The 20532-nt window shown below is 37.7% G+C and overlaps 3 protein-coding genes across 4 annotated transcripts in view; 2 read left to right on the top strand and 1 right to left on the bottom strand.

The window, feature by feature from the left end:
- The window catches only part of adamts7 (a disintegrin-like and metallopeptidase (reprolysin type) with thrombospondin type 1 motif, 7), a 56420-nt gene extending 42383 nt beyond the window's left edge, over positions 1-14037 (top strand). The window contains exons 20-24 of the mRNA XM_079339562.1: positions 71-223; positions 704-877; positions 1679-1825; positions 3530-3692; positions 12575-14037. Coding sequence (XP_079195688.1) covers positions 71-223; positions 704-877; positions 1679-1825; positions 3530-3692; positions 12575-12720 — 783 coding nt within the window. The 3' untranslated portion in view covers positions 12721-14037. The remainder of the gene's footprint in view (positions 1-70; positions 224-703; positions 878-1678; positions 1826-3529; positions 3693-12574) is intronic.
- The window catches only part of LOC306821166 (calmodulin-like protein 4), a 151738-nt gene extending 131243 nt beyond the window's left edge, over positions 1-20495 (bottom strand). Inside the window, exons 1-5 of one of the 2 annotated variants that reach the window (XM_079339414.1) lie at positions 20311-20495; positions 20167-20197; positions 19757-19897; positions 18410-18598; positions 17038-17170 (exon numbers count right to left, since the gene is read on the bottom strand). In XM_079339414.1, coding sequence (XP_079195540.1) covers positions 17073-17170; positions 18410-18598; positions 19757-19897; positions 20167-20197; positions 20311-20313 — 462 coding nt within the window. In that variant the 5' untranslated portion in view covers positions 20314-20495 and the 3' untranslated portion in view covers positions 17038-17072. Of the gene's footprint in view, positions 1-16445; positions 17171-18409; positions 18599-19756; positions 19898-20166; positions 20198-20310 lie in introns of those variants that run through there. The other variant, XM_079339413.1, reaches the window with a different exon arrangement.
- The window catches only part of trip4 (thyroid hormone receptor interactor 4), a 301289-nt gene that overhangs the window by 183299 nt on the left and 97458 nt on the right, over positions 1-20532 (top strand). The gene's annotated exons all lie outside the window — the stretch shown is intronic.

Raw genomic sequence — 20532 nt, 5'->3', positions numbered from 1 at the left:
CCTTGTGAAGAATGAAGAAACCAGACTAAGGTGAGTCCTGTACTCGTGTGTTGCTACTTTTCTGAGGCAGTGCTCCACCACTTGTGGTCTGGGTGCCATCTGGAGGACTTTGTCCTGCAGCACTGGCTCAGACTCTGACTGTGACCCGGCAAAGAGGCCAGCACCAGCCCAGAGATGTTACCTCCGCCCCTGCTCCATGTGGAAAGTGGAGGAATGGTCAAAGGTAAGACTTGAGGTTTAATTAACAATTGTTAATGTTTCATTGTATATTATTTACCCTGAACAACATCTGTTGTCATACATCTTCACAGAGGTGCTGGAATGAGTGCAGTGTTAACTAAAAAAACAAAAAACAAAACACTGTCTTGTTTATTTGTATCAAACTTACAATGATGAGATTAACTTCCTTTTACAATTGAGCTGGTCAAACACAGAGAAGTGTTTTGTATAAAAGTTGTCCTTGTAGATTTTGTCTTGTAATAAATATTTACTGTTACAACTTATTCAGATCAAAGATTCAGATTGAGTAGGAGAAGATCTTCTGAAGCTGCTGCTAAGTTTGTTACTTACTGTTACTGTATCACTTCAGCTTACTTGATTTCAATGAGGAATGTCGAAAACAACCACAACAACAGACCCGCTCGCCTTAGACTCACTCTGAAAGTAGACTGTTCGGTAACTATCATGCCACATCCATTCCCAGTGCTCCAGGAACTGTGAGGGCGGCTTTAAATCCCGAGAGGTTCAGTGTTTTGACATGCGGGATCAAAGACCTCTACGACCCTTCCACTGCAGGACCGTGTCCTCCAGGCCTCAGAGTCACATGACCTGCAACATCCAGCCATGTCTGGACTGGTACGCCTCCTCCTGGGGTGAGGTGAGTAATATTCAAGGGTCAATTACGGACGTTGTCAAAACATGCACAGGTACTGGTGTGATCTTTGAGTAGGATAGAAATGAATATACGTTTGTAACAACATGCTGAGGAGGTTTTAATATATGATCATATATGATCAGCGTGTTTCATGAGAACTTCTCTCTGGCATTTTGAAAGAGAAAATCCTTCTTGTGCTTTCTGATGTTTTATGATGCTGCTTTAGAACATCATGAGGATAAAACATTTTCTATCAATCATGGTTCATTGTTGCAAGCATGCAGTCATTTAATTTATATATCCTGTATATGTATTTAGATATAAACTGTGTGTGTGTATATAACAAATGTGTGTATGTATATGTGTATATGTATTGGTCACTTTAACCTGCCTTTCACTGCAAATGATTTCCTCATTGTCTTGAGCGCACTCCATTATTTATAGTCTTCTGTATAAATCCTCTCCTGCTATTTATCAACTTGTATTTATGTTGTTTAATTTTTTAATTCCTTTCGGTTTTTGACTTTTTGGATTTCTGTATTGCTGCTGCTGCTGCAACGCCCACATTTGCGAATTGGGGATCAATAAATAAATAAATACATATCTTTGTGTATAACACAATTAGCTGTGTTGTTTGAAAATACTTAGATGATCCTTTCATTGTGGATAGACTGGAGTGAATAATATGCATTAAAGCCATTTAGGACACTACAAACGCTTTGAACATTCCTAGGATATATATGCACGTGTGTTCATACTGTATGTTCACTTTTTTTTTTCACCATGCTTGTGTGCATTGCTCAGTGCTCCGAGGTCTGTGGAGGAGGAGAGCAGCAGAGAATAGTTGCCTGTCCAGAGGAGGACCAATGCGACCTGGAGCTTCAGCCCAGCATTTTCCAACCATGTAACACTCAGCCGTGTGCTCAGTGGCTGACTGGATCATGGGGGCAGGTACATCTCTCTCCAACACTCACACACACTTTACTTGATCTCATAATAGTTTAGTATTCATAGCCTGATGTAGTGAAGAGTGAAATACACGTCAGACGTTCAAATTGGCCACGGTTTTATAACCGTGGGGGCAAACAATCTATGAATTATTCACATCTTATCAAAATCCTTGAAACTGAATTCATTGTCCAAACAAAGGAGGTGAAGCAACACGACACAATCATGTCCGATGACAGACACGGGAGACGGAGATACACAGAGTGCAAAGGCATTGGGGTTCACCAATTTGATTTAAATAACTTAATGTATCTGTTAGGATCTTAATCAGTGCAAACACAAAACAAAGCCTTTACACAGTCGAAGAACAAAGACTACAAGTGCAGCTTTAATAAAAACACTTGTTACAAAGTACAACACATGTTATCAGCTCAGGCAAGTTCTGTCTTTGTAGTGCATCTGCTGTAGATGCTGTTAAGTGGTTCCAGTCTAATCATGTTACAGCTCATTCTTAGGATTATCTTGAGATGGTTGATTTATCGAAGCCATTATGTTGAAAGTGAGTATGGAGACTATCAAGTATTTGCAAAAAGCTTTTTGCACTGATCAGTTGACATGCATTTTACAGATGTTCTTCGGACGTCAAAGTTTTCAGACATTTGGAAATGAGACAAAGAGGAAATGTTAAATGGATCTTGAGAAGAGACAAAAGGGATTTGAGATAATATCATGGTTTTACTCTTTGTCTTTTATAGAGGAAGCAACTGCCAGGTTTTTCAAATTAAATCTTTTAAACTGAGGTGTAAAAATTGTACTTTTGGATTTTATAGAAGGAGCTATTCTAACTCATCTGAACGTTGTTGTTCTAGAGACTTCGGGGATTAACTGGTAGTAGAACTTCTAGTGATAGATTTGTTTTTTTGTTATTTATTAAGCAGAAGCACTGCTGTAAGAATACAGCGACGTCATATATCTTATCCATATGTAGCCTTTCTACCTCCTAAAGAACACATGGATAATGAGCCATGCGGTGTATACAGGGTGAAAAAAGCTGCAGGCAGAAATCTCATAATGATCCGACCCACAGAGGGATTTAGGACCGTTATCCGAATGTCGCCGCCTCCTACTGTGTCATACACATTACTCCTGTCCACAAAGAAGGGACAGAATAAATCATTTTAAATCCCTGAACCACATCGACTGTGTCAAAACACCCCCGCTAGAGGCTTTCATCAAACCACCACCCAACCCGTCCTTCGATCCTCCCTGTTGTTCAATGACTGAATAAAAGTGTAAGAAGAAAAATAAATGGGCTCTGTACAAAAAAAAGTCTTACTCTAATACACGTGAGGTAAACAAGTCAGAACTCTTCAGCACTGTTGTAATACAAATATATCAAATTTGGACAGGACATTAGCTACTGAATATTGAGCCTTTTGTGCTCATAGGGTGGATCTAAATAATTTACTTTTATGTATCCTTTAATTTAGCAGGACCAAGGTCTCTTTTCCAGCGGTCCACTTGCAACAAGTGTGAAAAAAGAGAAAAGAAAACACTCATATTAATGCAACTATCCTGAAAACCAAAGGAATTATCTGAAACTCGGAAGTTACTGTAGACTGTGTTTGAAGTCACAACATTAAATGTGTTTTGCTGCAAAATGTTTTCCATTTAAAATGAGACGTGTGTAAAACATTTATCAAACAGTGTTCAGCCTCGTGCGGCGGTGGAGTTCAACGTCGACTCATCAAATGTGTCAACACGAAGGGTGAGACAAACCAGGAAGTGGATCAAGGCGAATGTGACCACGAGCCGCAGCCCGAGAGCACCAGCAAGTGTTACTCACAGGAATGTGAGAGCGCCCCCTCTGGTGAGTCGCTCCAGATATTAACAAAACCTCAAGCTCCACCGTGTTACATTTTGTACATTTTAGTCAACTACACTCGTTACTTTGACGATTAAGTTCAGATGAATCAATTAAAAATGTAACTCAGTGAAGACATGATGATACTGTTCTAAGGTTTAGATTAAGATAAATCTAGATTAAATTAGGGCTGTTGACTTCCTGGTGTGGACTGTGTGGGTTCTCTCCAAAGACATGCTTGTTAGGTTAATCCGTGTCTCTAAACTGCCTGCAGGTGTGAATGTGAGTGTGTCTGGTTGTCTGTCAGCCCTGTGTCCAGGGTGAACTTCACCCAGTGTCACCTGGGATCATCTCCAGCCGCCCCGGTATAGATAATGGATAGATGGAAAAATACTTATCCTCAAAATGCAGTGTAGCATCTCACCTTGTATATACTGTACAGTAAGTGCAGAAGTCCTTATAGATATTGAAAAGAAAGTCCCTGCAATCTTCAACTGTGCAAAAAAAAGAACCTTTGAATCTTCAAGAAAAAGTGTTTGTGACCTTGAAACAGAAACAAGCGGAGGAGTTCAGTTTTTAATTAGAGGATGCCTCAGAGGCTCAGTTTGAATTAGTTTGTGGCTGACTGCATTCCTCAGTCAGTGGCTAACACAGTAACTTAACAAGGACCTAACTTAAGTTTGAACCTTTGACCTTTAAATAATTTAATAATTGAATTGAATATTCCTACATCTGTTCATTAAATAAAATAAAGTAGAAGCCCTGGAGAAGTATAAAATCTGAGGGAGGATGTTGAGAATATTGCACACTAATTTGTCATAATAATATTACTGTGATTCAAAGTATTCTGTATACAGGGTCAGTTGAGATGTATCATTAGTTGAAGTGCTTATACATGAGACACATCCTGCATGTGTATATATGTTAACAAGGAGCTCACTGTGGTTCATGGCTGGTTCACGTTCGAGAAAGAAACGTATGCTTCATTTAGTATGCAGGTCTTTCATTTTATTGTTTCTCTTTACTAAACATCCAAAATATCCATCTAGTATACTAAAATATGTTGTTGGTAAAATGTGCAGCAGTTTAACGGCTTGTTATAAGAGCCGGACTCTGAATATAGGGCAACTGAAAATCCAATTAAAACAGGAGAAATTGTTTGACCTTAGAGCAATAAACCATGATTGCCATTTCTGCTTCCACTGATGACGATCTTGGTTTGAGACGTTCACACAGGTGATGACTGGACAGCGATTGTTTACCCAGTCAATGGAGATATTGAGGTAAATGTCAAACAAGATAAATGAAGCCTTGAACATTACGATAAAGATTTTAGAGAATTCAGTAAAGAACTCCCAAACAGCGAATTGATTTGTCTGTAGGACTTTATTTTCAGACAGACGAGTCAGAGTCTGAAATGTGACCAAGATCACAGCAGCTCCGTTTACAACATCCCAACTAAAAACAAGTTACAAAGAGAAATACATTTGACACAGCATTTCTAACAAATGTTCAAGACCTTTGACCTTAAAGAAACATGTGACCCCTGTATCTCAGTTTGACACTAATAGTTGATATTTACTGTTCAGACATGCTATGGGTTGGGGACGGTGCTGTTAGCTGACATCTTTTCATTTTTGTCATAGAGTCGTAGTCTCTGGAGAGGGCGGCCTGCAGTCATTTAAGAATGTTTTTTATCAGGTATAAATTTTAAAGTATTGGACAGAAACGTGTACCATGTTGTGTCAATGTGGGTCACTAAGAAACACAAGAGCCCAAGAAAAACAAACGCTCCAAAAGAGCTTACTCTGCAGACGAACTGAGGACGTACAGAAAACACAGAGCAACTAAAACACAGCCTCTATTTCTGATTTCTGTTATCCTGCAGTACATAACCACACCAGGGCAAGTTGGTACGAAATAATAAATGACAAACTGCATTCAGTTAAATATGAAGCAATAAGATGTTATTGAAGACATTATCGAAGTGTCTATTTTATTATGCAGGTGTCCTCATAAATACTTTATATATATTTCAGGGATTTTCAATATTTAACTGTCTTATGCTTCGTCTTTTTGAACATACAAATCTTTTTTCTTTTTAACATTCTCGTGGGTCGTCAGCAGCATTTCTATCTCTGGGAATTCACCGCTTCTTCTAATGAAGCTGCTTCACAAGACCAGTGGAAAAACTCAGTACAGCAGCCTCAAAGATCCTCTTTGTTAAACATTCCTTGCAGAACAAGAATTGCTACTTTTTTTTTTTTTACCCCAAAACTCTGATTGAATAGTTAAATATTTCTGCAGTCAAAGAATCTTTTCAACCCAAGAAAATCTGGCTCTCTTTCTTGAAAGACATCATTTTCACGTTTCAACATTTCCATCTTTGACTCTTGTTTTACTTAGTCTATTTCACACTGAAACCTTTTCACGCTCAGTATTTATTTATGTTCATGTTCATATGTTTCACTTCTTCAACCTTGTGAAATAAAAACAAATCAAACAACGATCATCTGCCACTAGGGGAGCTCTGTTTATAGCTGAGTTTACCTTCTGTCATTTTAAAGACTTTATTCGAACAGTTGTTGCATTAAATTTCCATATACAGGTCACAGCAGTTCAGTGGCATTTCGGTTTTATATTGGTTAAGTAATCACACTGGAGTCTGAACGGCAGCCGCACTGACATTTTCAACGCACAAAGGCAAACACAGTATTATATTAGCTAAAATAGCAACACAGCTGGTCATGTTAGCTCTTTGTGTGTCCCTCCATCTCAGTCAAGGATTTCTTGTTTGTTTGTTTTCTTTTCATTAATGAGGAAGTCTGATGATTGCAAATATTCAAGCCTCATTTAAAGTACAAGCAGAAACCGTACACTGTATGATTAGCCTTGAACACGAAGCTCATGAAATGTATTAACGTTAAATATGACATATTACATGTCAGATGGTCAGCAGGGACATGTGTGTACATGCAATGAATTCATTCTGGTACAACTTTTACAGAAATCCCGCTAATTAAGAAGACAAAGGAAGCAGCAGTTTGAATCTAATGAGCTAAATGAACAGTGCTGTTTATCAGAGCTGTTGAATTAAACCTTCCTGAAATCATTATTAACATGTAATGAATTGAAGAGAATGTATGGTTCGTAAAGGTTCATAAAGGAACATGATGTTCTGCAGTGCTGTCGGATACTGACCCATAAAACATGTACAAGCAGAATTAAGTGATTTAAGTTTAATTTACAACATAAACTATTATCTTTACCTCACAACACCAGAATGTATCAGCAATTATATTCAATCGCGTTGGTGTCTGCTGCAGGTATTCAGCTCCAAAGACAGTAAAATTAGTGCATTTGTCTCGTGAGTTTAAATTTTTCATGATGACTTTTTTCATCTTTTCTGGACTCAAAACGTTAATGTTTAAATATTTCTATTGTTTGCTGAAACAAGATTCAACTGTTATATGAGTTTAACAACTTACAGAATCTAAAAGGGCATTCAGAGAGCGCAGACCTCCTCCAGGGGTTTGTTCTTTGCACATGCTGCACCCTCTCACCAACTCTAATGAAAAAAAGTCCAGGAACTGATATCGTTCACAAAACAGAAATCAAGGAAATCAGAATCATCTCATAAGAGTTACAGGAGATGAATGTAAAGTGATGGAGCAGACGGTCATTTTATCTGTTACGTACAATATTTCAAAGGTTTATTAGATCTACGTCAGTAACATTTAATCCGGCTTCATTTTTATTTGGCTAGTCGTGTGTCATTATATAGCTCTCCACTGTGACACAATATCACATGCAGCGGGACTCGTCAATGAATGTTTTCTAAGTCTGTCAGGCACGACCTGGCCCAACTAAAGCTGGGAAAGTCCTGCACTGACACGAGACGTGTCAGAAACACGTGTGTCGCTGTGTGAGGCTGAGAAAGGTTTCAAGAGCGAATTCATCTCTCACGTGGACAGTGCATGATCTTTTAAAGAAAAGACTATTTGTGGGGGGAAAAGAAGCCACTTTGAATAATGTACTGTACAGTACGTGGTGTCTTCATTCAGATTAGTCATTGTTGAAGCTCTCTTCAGGTCTAACAGTGCAATACAAGTCTCCATTACTGGATCTCAAAGGCTGGCTCCTGAGATAAGGCACACACATTTAAATTAGTTTCAGTTGTAGGTTAAATACATTTGACACAAAGAAGAAATTATGTTTTCCCCTTGAGAACTAATCCAAATCTTATTTTTCGTGTACAGGCTTAAAATTGTTCAATACGAACCTTTAAAAAAACAAAAATGTAAAAACTGGATATATAATATTTTTTACTTTGATCCTCCATTTTCAGACGGATTGTAGGTCAAGCTCATCTCCTGAGCTCGTTGGTCGTCAGTTTCATTCAAATTTTGTTCTGACTTGTTCAAGTGTACTTTCTTAATCAATCATTAATCCAGTATAGAATCATTGTTGTGTCAAAGTCACGTCAGCATTCTTGGTGATAATTGGTTAAATTTTTTATACAAGGTAATGGCAGACAATATTTAAGAGTAATTTGGGGATAAATTAAGGAGAATCACGTCGCTCCAAAACACTTTCATGCTTACTACTACTCTTACTACTGCACTACTACAGTAAGAGTCAGGTCTCCAGATAGTGAGATAAATCTATCAAGCAATCATAACACACTTCACAACAAGAGCAGGTCTAGACCTTACTCACTATTTGTTATATAATTTACAAAGAATCCATCATGAGCACTGCAACAACATTTAGCAGAGAGAGAGAGAGAGACGGGACAAAAAGCAGCAGCAACAAGGGATAAGATAGATTTTTTTAACTACAATGGTCGTCATAAGGAAAAGTATGATAACAGACTGATCAGTCTAATATATTTAGTTTAGCAACTTCAGTGATTAGAAAAAGATGAAAGACTGATAACAGTAATAACATCAGTTGAAGTCGAGCAGCTCTAAGATTCATTTGAACATTTATCATAATGAAAATACAGATGACAGGTATGATAACATAGACAGAACATTTTATGTTTACAGACTCGGATTTTCCAAACACTAAGAATGCTTTCTGTGCAGTAGAGCTTCAGATTGGGTTGAACTTTTTGGGGAGGGCAGTTTGTTCATTCTGTCCTCAAAACTTTAGAGTGAAATCTCTCAAATAATCCAGAAAAAAAAATAAATCTCTTTTTGGTTTTGATAGTCAGCAGCTGAATTTATATCTGTGGTGTGATCCTCACAGGAAACCATCTGAGGAGAAAATCTCAATTAAGTACATATTATAGTTTTATTAAAACCACTCAGCTCCTTATTTCAGGGTCATTTTAAAGGGTGTACAGGCGGGTGTTATGTAGTGTCTTACAGAGAACACATGTCGTAGTCTGCTGTCAGAGGGCACGTTGCGTGGGAAGATTTGTCAAGTGGACGAATGCCTTGAATTCAATCTGAAGGTCTCTCTGCTCACTTAGATTCCAGGAGCATATAGCAGCTGTTTGGAACGACTAATAATGCATCAGAATCACAGACAGGATCGAGAAGACAGAGAAATGAGTTTAGTTGGACTCAGCCCCTTTTTCCTGTGCAGACCACCAGCCCACATTCCCCCCTGGGGGGCTAAATATGTAACGGTATCTGTTACACTATTCATCCATTGAGGGTTTCAGGAGTGAGGCTAAACTCTTATCCAGGAGCTGTTACGTAAAATAAACCAAAAACTTAACAGATGGTGATGGGATTTCACCTCCTTCACTTCTGACATAAGAGCTCCAAGTCTCACGCCTTCCACTGGCTGAAATCCATATTCCTTTTTAAATATGAAACCAGTGTGAGACTTGCTTGTGGTGTTAAACCCAAATAGACTTATTACATGTATCTGCAACTTGCAGTGTCTGATTCTCTCTCACTGAAGTTTTTACTTAGTTAAAGTTTGGCTTTCGCACATAGCTGCATTAACAGGCTTATATTTTAGTGCAACTGTTCCATTTGCACACAGAAAGCACAGTTGGGATTCATATATCATCTTTTAGACTGAATGTAGATTTAAAGTTGACAAGTATGTGGGAAAGGATACTATGACTCATTTACTTTAAACTGTCACAGGAGAGCTGATGTTGGCATTCAGGTTGAGGTAGATCAGGTTCAAATTGATTTAATCATCAAATATTGTTTATTTTTTTGTTTGCCAAAATTGACACAAATGTAAAGTAAAAACGGCTTTATTTAAAAAATTTGCAACTTTCCCACTGCCCTCTAGTGGCAAAACCATTTTACTCCATGTCAAAATTACATAGATGCTTTTTATAGTAATCAACTTGATAAGGTTTGAATCTGACCTCTGGGTCCTTTACACTCATCATCCCTCTCACATTCTCCCTGATCTCTTTCTGATTCTGATAAGTAGAAGTCACCCTTAAGGTTCAGCATTAAGCCAAAACAAACTGCTTGCTGGCAACACCTCTGCTATTTTGGAGCCTCCACTCTCCTCCACCGGAAAACCTCCAACCCCTAGCCACTTGATTTGAACAAAGGAGTTATCAATTAGAAGGCACCATAATTAAGCGTTATTAAGTGCAAGCGGCAGACAAAATCGTCCCTTGCTCGAGCTGCTATTGCCTGTGGTGTGCATTGTTGTGTTAGCAGGCTAGTGTTAGCACACTTTGGATAAACTTCAAATTGCACAGAGTCGCCGTGATCTGAACACACTTATAAGACATCCAAATAAGCAGTGAGTAGGCTGTGTTATTCATATGTTCTCTAGTTCTTGACTTAAACAGTTTTTATACACCAGTCCATGTAAACATGATGTAAACTGGGACAGACAATAAGACAGCCAGTGGGACTTGCGCTTCTGACTCAATGCAGACAGTCATGACTCAGAGACATTGACAGAGAATATATTTGATTTCTGCTGTACTGATGTGTAATATGTCACACATGCTGCCTTCTACTTCATCCATCATTTTCTTCCTTTTAAACAAATGTTCACGTTACCCCTGAAACTACTGTCTTACACTGTCATTATTATTGGTGGTGTGTTCCAGAGGAGACAAAATGATGATTCAGTCTTCTACATTCTCCAAACTAAGAGAAATATCAGAATCAAGAGATCCAACTCTCTAAAATAACAATCATGCAAAGGTTAAAAAGTCGGATTCGTGCTGTGAATAGTCATTCTCCTTCGATAATGTAGCCTAATGATTTTGTTGACACACTGTCCTTTCCCTTAGCACCACTCCCAGGTCACATTTTTAATTTTAACATAATGCCCAGACATCTTGAAACACAATAAACTAGATGAACATCCTATACCTAACAGGAGCAGAACTTAATGTGGGTTAAATTGAGGGAACTCTTAAAAGCCACCTGTTACCTTCTATGTTTTATTCAGCCTGTGTGCAGAATGAAACATTGCTCCAAAGCTTTAAATGGCCTGATAATTAGGCTGCTACTCAAATGTCAAGACACCAGGGTCTTCAAAGGTGATATATTACACCATTTTACCAGTGTGAGTATTGGATATGCAGATGTAGAGTCATACCAGGCAGAGAATAATAGAACTAAAGATATGCAGCATTTACAGGTGAGTATTTCAGTAATGTTGAGCAGCAGATTCCACATATTGCACTCTCCTCCTGTAACCACATTGTCTTTAAAGCATACCTTTTATTTTTTAAACAAACTCCTGTATGTGTATCAATGAAGCGTGTGTGCACAGAGAGGCATTGCTCCATCCTGATTTATCTTTGGATTATTCCATTAACATGTCTTCTTCTTCTTTATTTCATTACCTTTTTATATTCTCCCCTCGCTTTTAGAGCCATTAATGTTTTGCCTTCACTAGCAGCCATCTGCAATCAGCACTAATCTCCTGTCGTACATAAAAAAAGCATTTAAACCTAAATCTAAACTGATGGTCATAATGTCACACTGCAATTGCAGACTTCCGAGACCCCAATTGGAAAACTTTTAACTTGAAGAGAAGGACTAGGAGATGAATCTTTGCAGGACTGTTCAGAAAGATTTAGGAAATACAATGTTCCTGTCCTTGAGTGGATTTGAGGCATGACATAGAACATAATAGCATTTTTTTGTAAGTATTTTGACCTACAATACTTCAGTTTTCTGTTAAAGCTATCAGCAGTTTTACCTCGCCTCACAGAAATACATCACCTGAATAGAGATTCCGGCAGGAAAGTGTGGGTTGTATTTTTCTTTCTCTTCTCCAGACAAGTCTGTGTGGAGTTTTTGGACAGATTGCAAAATGAACTTGGTTCCTGAAGGACTTGATCCCTACACACTGCTGGCACACTCTTATTTGAGAAAACAGTAGGTGAATTAGAAGAACAATGCCAGACTCTGTATGAGCGAGTGTCTGATGAAGTGTTATGATTTAATACAAGCCCACGCTCTGATTGCTCTCTGGCCTGGATTTTCAATTTCATGTATCTACTCTGTAACAGCTGTGCGGGTAGACAGCAGTAGGTCATCATATTCGCTCTGGTTTGACAGATTCAAACTGTGCTCACAAACATATGTTTGTGTCTTGATCGGCTGTCAAAGTTGGTTGCACCCTCAAGCGTTCAACACATTGCACATGATGTGAAGTTTTATCTTCCATCATGTGTGAGACAACAAGTCAGGAACTTCCTGCTCTGAGGACACTGAGATAGCAGGTCTAAATTGCAGTTTAAATGGCAGCCTTATTGTTGAAAACTTCGCAAGACAAAGCAACACTTTTTGGTAAAAAAAAATTCTGAGCAGCAATATTTAAAACCTGCTTCCATCTTACCACATATAACGTATTTGGTAAATGTCAAGTAAAGTTTTTTATCCAACCTCTGTGTGTGACCTCTATCTTTTTCTCTGTTTCCCTTACAGGAGCAGTTTGTCTTCGTGATCGGCTAACATCTCGTTTCTGTCAGACTCTCCGCTGGCTTGGCCGTTGCCACCTGCCCAATGTAAGAGCACAGTGCTGCAAATCCTGCAGCCAGCGTTCCCGCTCCGTCAGTGAATCTCGCCACTGAGGTGCAGTTAAGTAACCATTCACAGAAACCCTGATTACACCACTGGGGGTTGTAAAATAAATGTGAGGCTGTTTTTATCACAACTACAATTAATAAGGGCTTATTCCTGCTACAAAAACGCTGTATGTTTGTCATGGTGAATATGTAATATAAGGCTGACATAAGTTGTAAATGTTAAAAAAGCATAACTTCTTTCAAATCACAAAGATGTTTATAATTGTGCTCTTTTTATATTCTGCAGTTTGACCAGGAGGACATTTATGTATCAAGATGTCTTTGTCACAGAAACAATGCTACATTATGGGTCTTTGTCAATGTAAAGCTTAATAAGGTATTATTACACATGTAGATAAACCACTTATTAACCTCATGGTTGGTACAATGCTTTCATTTTTTATGTCAGCAGCAGAAAAAGACTTAATACAGGAAAAACAATCTGATTGTGGTATTACAGACAATGTGGTACAAGTGAAATTAAGCAACATATCTGTATCTGACTCTTTGCTAAGCCCTTCAGCTAAACCTGTCCCTTTTTGATCTGGATACATAGTTCAGTTTAAAGTGTGTGTTAAGATCAAGACTCTTATTCATTTTTTAAATAGTGACTAATTTTAAACAAAATTAGTTAAGAACGGCCGGCTGCAATAACCTTTATCCGATATAGCTAACTAGCTTAGCTAGCATTAGCTCAACTGCTGAGAAATGCTCTTACAAAAAATGAAATAGGGAAAAATCCACAGCTAGACCAGCCTGAGTTGCGTGGCAAGGATTGCCAAGCTGTCACTGGCCTGAAACACCTCAGGGGACAGGTTTAGCAAATAGTCTGTTGCAAAGTTTAACATCAGCAACATCTGCGGCTTGTCGAAAGCTTTGGAAGTACTTTTGTCAGTATCGGTATGCGTCACTCTTTGATTTCACTACACACGTTTTGTTTTGTTTTAATGCCACTGAGTAATGTGTGAATATGCTCAACATGGAGCTGAAGGAAAATACTTGGTGCTACAGGCCTCACAGGCTCCAAACATTTCAGGTCAGGGATTGGCAGGCCCAGTGCCTTATCTACTTGAATATTGGGTAATTTGATGTCTTTGTTTTGTTCTATCCACTTGATTGGGAGCATTGAGTTAAATTCAGCATAGTATGTTTTTGTGAAATTTATCCAAAAGAGGGACATTTTGAAAAATATGCAAAAAAAAAACTTTTGGCTTTGTATGTTGTATTAAGGAATTAAGTATTTGTTGTTTTTTATACTTTAGCAACTGGAGTATGTAGTTGCTGTAATCTTGTTTTGTAATAAACTGAACTCTTACTGACGCATCATGCTTCATCTTTTGTGCTTCTTAATGCATTCAGGATAAAACCATATTGACCACAGACACAAAAGACTCACTTTAGTCTCTCCACTGAAATTGAACAACATCTCACCAATTTAAGGAATGCATCAATCCTTTGAAGTGAAACAAAAAAAACTGAATGTTGAGCTTTTTACTTCTACTCTGAGAAGTGCTGTGATAAGACTTACAGTTCAGTCAGAAGAAGCTCCAATGAAAAGACAGTTTAAATACTCTCTGCAGCTTTCAAAAGGCTTTTCTAGGCTCGAGGACTGGATCGTTATCAGGCCTCTGGACCTAAAGTTTTATGTACATATGAGTTATTTCATGGAGGTAATATTTTTAAAAGCCCCTTTTCTTCACTGAGGTATGCAGCCTGTCAAGCCGCGCTTAAGTAACAAAGAAACAAAGTTGGAGTCGTTATTTTATACACAGTTTGTGATTGATTAAATGTACTGCTTTATATTATAAATTTATGTAAAGGGCTATTTCTTAGAAGTGTTTTTCTTTCTATCTGTAATTGTGATATTTTTTCCTCAAATAGTTGATGGGAGTAAGTAATTACAATTAAAGAGATTTTTTAGTGTAATAACTCGAAATTACACAAATTTCAAATTGTCCTCAGGATTTAATTGATCCTACAATAAACCCCTTTGTGCTTGGTTACTGTTGCTATGCTTATTACGCTTTCAATCAAAGCGCAACACCTTCTCTCAACAAATAGGTCTTTAATGGGGGTAAATGGTTTTCACATTACACATCATCTGATTTTTCTCACTTATACTGTTCATCCTGCCATGTTTATACAGGAGGTCAAAGAAATGGATAAAATAGCAACCTGAAAATATCCTTTGTTCTTGCAGATGTCCTGTCTGCTCACAGAAGCAGAAAGTGGCTTTCCACATGAGAGGTACAGGTTGGAAAAGGCCAAGATTAAAATTCATATTTTTAACAACATTATTTTAAGGCAACAAGTGAATTATTTTATTATTTGTCAATTATTTTGTTACCCCACAACCGTAAATTACTTTATAATAATGAAACAAAAATCCAATTTGTCAGGGTAATTACTCAGAAATAGGCTTGTTATTGTGATATGTTTTGTATTTGTGTCTGGACTAAACTTCTCCAGCAGTTGTTACAAGTGCATAACAGATTTTAATTTTTGATCCAGCAGAGACGGGTAGCACAGCTTGAGATTTCAAATGTTTTTTTGGTAAAGATTTGATTATTTTAGACCAAAAAAAGACACGAGTAACACCGTGACATTTTATTTCAAGTCTGCTGCTGGATGATGGTTATAAAATCACAAACTGCTTTTGCTCCAAGGTTAGAGTACAAGGAAACATGATGTGACTGAATCGTGAGGACACAGATGAAGCTGAGCCACGGGATATCATATTAACTCCTCTCACTTAACGAGCAAGAAAGACTGAGGCTTAAGCTAAAATCAAAGAGTGTACATACAAGCTGTGTGGGCAACAGCAGATCTTTATTGGACATTATACGGGTGACTTTGGAAAATGTCTCACTAATGAACTCCCAGGGAAAAGACTGACCTTTTTTTGTGATCAATTATTTATTTTGTACTTTACATACAAATGCAAATACATTTTTTAGAAGAAAAATATATACAGTATATATAATAAAAAAGAATAAAACCCCAGCTCATGGTGATTTTAATTTTTTTTTTAAATTGAATATGAATGTACCAGTATACATACCTACATGTATATTTACCAACACAGAAAAAAGGGTTTTCTCAACACGTAGAGACGCGTGTATGATCGAGTGCCTTCAAATTTTTGATGACAAAAATAAAGTTACAGTAGATTTCTAGAACAAATAACTGTGGTGTTATATTTTTAAAGTACAGTATTACATATTGTGACATAGTTTGATTACAGGCTTTAACATCTCAACTTTAATTGACCGAGGAAATAATCCATTTTTATCAATCAAGATGTCATAGTCGAATGTTTTATTTTAGTTTTAGTCCATAATCAAATTGTTTTTTCCTTTGGCTCCATGCATTTTGCCAGCTTACACACCATCAGTGTGCCAGTCCTAACAGGCAGGCTAATTGGGTGATGCATTCAAGTTCATTTAATTGACTCATTTCCACACTCAGTTTATTTTTGACAGCAGATTATGCACGCTTTGAAATCCATCCACGATCACACTGACACTTTGCTTTTCTCTACATGTTTTGTTTCCATCGTTTTTTTTCATTTGAAGATTCACACAAGCCTTCAAGCTAATATGACGCTATGATAATAATGCAGAAATAGAAATGACATATTGTGAAGGTTGTAGCAGATACCTTCACAGAGATGTACCATTTCAACCTCAAAAATCATCTAAACTAACTGTTTACACAGTAAAACAATGATATGTTGGCCACATGTTCATTTATTTATCAATAATGATATACATGTATTTTTTTTGGTATTCATTTCTTACTCATTCAAATGTTATCACATAATGATAGTTATACACTGTGCTTTTTACTCTGAAACAAAACTTGAAAATTGCAAATTGTAAGTCGCCTATGTAGTTCAATCTGAACAGACGTCAAAATTCCTGAAAGTTGTCCATTCATAGTGTCTCGATATACTAAAAAGATAAGGATGATAGATTTGAAAAGGTGAAAAATTTGATTATCAGTCAGGAAAAAAGGTGGAGTGTCCAATGAAACTCCAAGCTAGGACGAATTAAACTAAATACTGATGAGTGGAAAGTTGGGAGTGTCATATGAAGAAGCAGCAGGAAGATTCATTTTTATAGTTAACAGATGAGAAGTTTATGCATAAAAGATCAAACAGGATATTCTATCTAAATAATTTATTATGGTGGATGTGCAGGCTTTTCACGTAAATTGCTAAACGTTATCATATAGTGTTTATTATATTATAGTTTAAAGTCAGTGCGTCACAGTTTTTCTATCATATATGAATGCTAAGTGTATCAGGTGTCAGGTCAGTTTTCTCGTCGTTGCAGGTGTTTTTAAGTCCATGAGTTTCAGTAATCAACAGGTGGCAGCGTCACCATCTGTGTGAACTCCTCATACTTGATAACCCCGTTTGACTTGACGTTTGCCTCTTTGAAGAGCTCATCCACTAGAAGGAGAAAAAAAGCAGAGAAAAGACATTTAAAAGTGAACTTGACGAGGAAGTTTGCTGCCAGAAACACCATTTAACTTGTTTGACTCTTTCGAAGTGCAGTGTGGCACAGTTTGGGGTTAGCTGGTCTCTGCCTATGGGAGGCTTGACTGTCAAAAACTTCACAATGATGTGTGAATGCTGCCAAAGTGAGAATTGCTACAGTTCAGAGCTGCGCGGCTTCAGAGCACTTTTATCAAATCTTTTGGTACAGCAATGTCAAAATCAGCTTCTGTAATGCTTAATCCAGCTACTCCATGGAAGTCTCCCTACTGAGAAAAACCCAAGCTCCTTTTATATATGAAATGCTTTATATGAATATGTCACATTTCAATGAAATTGAAGGACTATGACTATGAACTGTTACGCCATTTACTGTATTTATGGCTAACCCCAGGCTTAGTGAAACAAATAATAAATATATAAAACAACCCCAGAAATGTTAGTGGGTATCTGTCACCCAGCAGGACCTCTTCAGTGAAACAGTATTTTGTCATCCAACACTATTTTGATGTTTTGGCTTTACTTTAATCCCTTCACATTAAATCCTTGTGATATTGTCAGAGAGGTACAGAATCCACTGCATCTTAAATATTGCTGTAAATCTAGAAAAAAAACTATGAACTAGAACACTTGACAAAGACTGATCCCTGCTCTTAAAATGTTCTATTTTACCAAATATGTTGTACTTATAATGAAAGTATTTCCTTTAAAGGCTGGACGGCTACTTCAAACATTTGTTTAATATTGCATCTAGTTCCACATAATGCACAATTCATCATACAATAATGCAAAAGTACATTTTCTATGTTCCTCATCATTTGGGGTGAGGCGGTGGCATCCTGTTTGCCTGAAGAGGTCAACATTAATACCAGTCTCATATCAGATGAATGGTTGTGTTTGTCCCGACCTGACTACGACTGGAACAGTATTTTGTTCAACCAGGAGGGTGAACAGATGCATCCAACGGAGCAACCTAAACATTAGCTTGCAGATTATGAGGTGTGAATGCTTTTTTTTAAGATATTCAGACGTGTTTCGGTTGACCAAAGCCTTGCAGCACTTTGATTCTGTATCCTGTATGGGCAAGACTGCAAAAATGTTGAGGACTAAGGGAAGCAGCTAGTCATTCAAAAAGAGCTACAGAGCAGCTGCTGTGGTTTCTCAGGTTGAGGCGGTTAGGGGTTTTTATTTCACCTTCTTTGTTTGTGAGTTTCTCTCCTAGCATGGTGAGCTTGGCCCGCAGCTCGGACGCCTGGATGTATCCTTTCTTCTGTTTGTCTGTCATCCTCAAGGCCTCTAGGATTTCTGCTTTTGGGTCTTCCTGTTGCATCTGTCTGTGCATCATTGTCAGGAAGGTCGAGAAGTCCAGCTCTCCTTTCTTGTCTTCGAGGGAAAGTGACACAAAAATGTTACGTCCAAACTACTTTGTCAAGTTCAAAACATAGAATAAAAGGAGTCATAAAAACATACATTGACATAAATGGATTGAACAAGGGTAAAAATAATACTGTTAGGGTCAATGCGGAATAGAACAATTAGTTCGATTTTTTAAAGGAATTTCTCCGTATACATTTTGAGGGTGTTGATCGTATGTTGTCTCTGAGACAAGTTTGAATACAGTCTGAATGGATAAAAGCTTTGAATGTATTGTTGTTGAACAAGTAAAGCTACAGTTCTCCTTATTGTCACTACGGCACCTGATGTTTCTCTTTTCCTTTTAAACGGCCTTCAATTGGATCGTATTCTATGTAAGTCCTTTGACAGTAGACGTACTGCAGTGTAAGGGCTTCTCTGGACATTATTCTAGGGCCCGACCGATGTGGGATTCTTGGGGCCGATATTGATGTTTGTGAGAGAAAAAAACGTGACACCAACATGTCGGCTGATATCTTTCTTTGATCTATGTTTTAAATGAGTACTTAAATGCCGTGGCTCCCTCAAATACAGTTATCAAACACGTGGAAAAGGTACATCATGAAGACATTGCATGCATCATCGCCTGACTCTCTGGAAGGTGATCATGATTGTTGTAAAACATAAAGCAAACTCTACTGGTGACAGCCAGAAAGAACTGCTACTGTAATACAAATAACTCCAATGAAATGTTTGACTTGTGAATAGATTTAGTAATATTTGCGTATACATGAGATAAAATTAGTCGATACGATAGTCACTGGATCTTCTAATATCGGCCAATACTACCGGTTCTACTTTATTCATCTGGTGTGTTCAATATTTATATTTCAGAAGACTGATCTCTTGTTTGTGAAAAAACGTGCATGGCAAAAAAATTATTGATTCTAAAGATCTGACTATATCTTAACGTTCATAGTCCTTAGAAAGAAAGTCTAAATAATAGTCACACATTGACAATTAAAAAGTTCAACCAAAACTCGGACTCTGAAGCTACATGAAGGATTTCTGAATCTTTGTCTGTGCTGTACAGTAAAAACGTGCACCATATCTTTTGCCTCCTTTCACTACCGTCGCCCTGAACACATTTACATGCTCAAATGAGATCGACTGTAAGTTAAACGTTACCAATTTTGTGAACTTGCAGATGTCTTTCAATTTCACCAAACGTGGGGCTTGTACCCAGACAGCGCATAACCGTGATCAGGTCTTTGGCATCAATCTTTCCCTTCTGCTTCTTGTCGTAAAGGGAAAAGCACTCCTTGAACTCTAAAAGAAAAAAGGAGAATTATTGGAGATAATCAGAAAAGATCATTTCAGTATATAACTCAGGAAACAAAGTAGTTTACATTTACTACACACAACAAAGCACTTTTAAACACACATGGGGACTAAATGAGCCTTAACAGTATTGATTAATGAAACACACATTTACAGTTCATGTGGAAAATATCATTAGAAATATGTTTTAAACACAGAAAGGCCCGAGGAATCCGTTTGAAAGGGAATCAACATGCAGTGCTGTTGCTTACTCTTACCGTTGATTTGAGCTGGTGTGAAGAATTTGGCCTGCAGGGTGACAACAGAAAGGCGTCACATGGAAGATAAGTACATGAAGAAATTACAGTTATCAAAGAAAAATACATGAAAATTCTTTTATAGAGAGGCTTTCATGCTCTTACCATTTTCGTAGTTGCTTCCTTTCGTTCCAGGAAGGAGACTATTTTCCCTTACCCACGTCACCTGTTCCTCCACCCTGTTTAAAGTCCACCACCTGTAATCCTCTGCGTAATTTAATATGTGTTGCTATGGTTACACAGATACCAGATCCTCAGTGCTGCATTGTTCCTTCCCTTTTCAGCTCCTCAAGTAATAGGAAAGGGCTGATTATTACCAGTCTATGA

The sequence above is a fragment of the Symphodus melops genome (genome assembly GCF_947650265.1).
Source record: "Symphodus melops genome assembly, chromosome: 3".
Taxonomy (NCBI): domain Eukaryota; kingdom Metazoa; phylum Chordata; class Actinopteri; order Labriformes; family Labridae; genus Symphodus; species Symphodus melops.
Note: the sequence above shows the minus strand (reverse complement) of the source record. Positions and strands in the feature narration are given on the sequence as shown.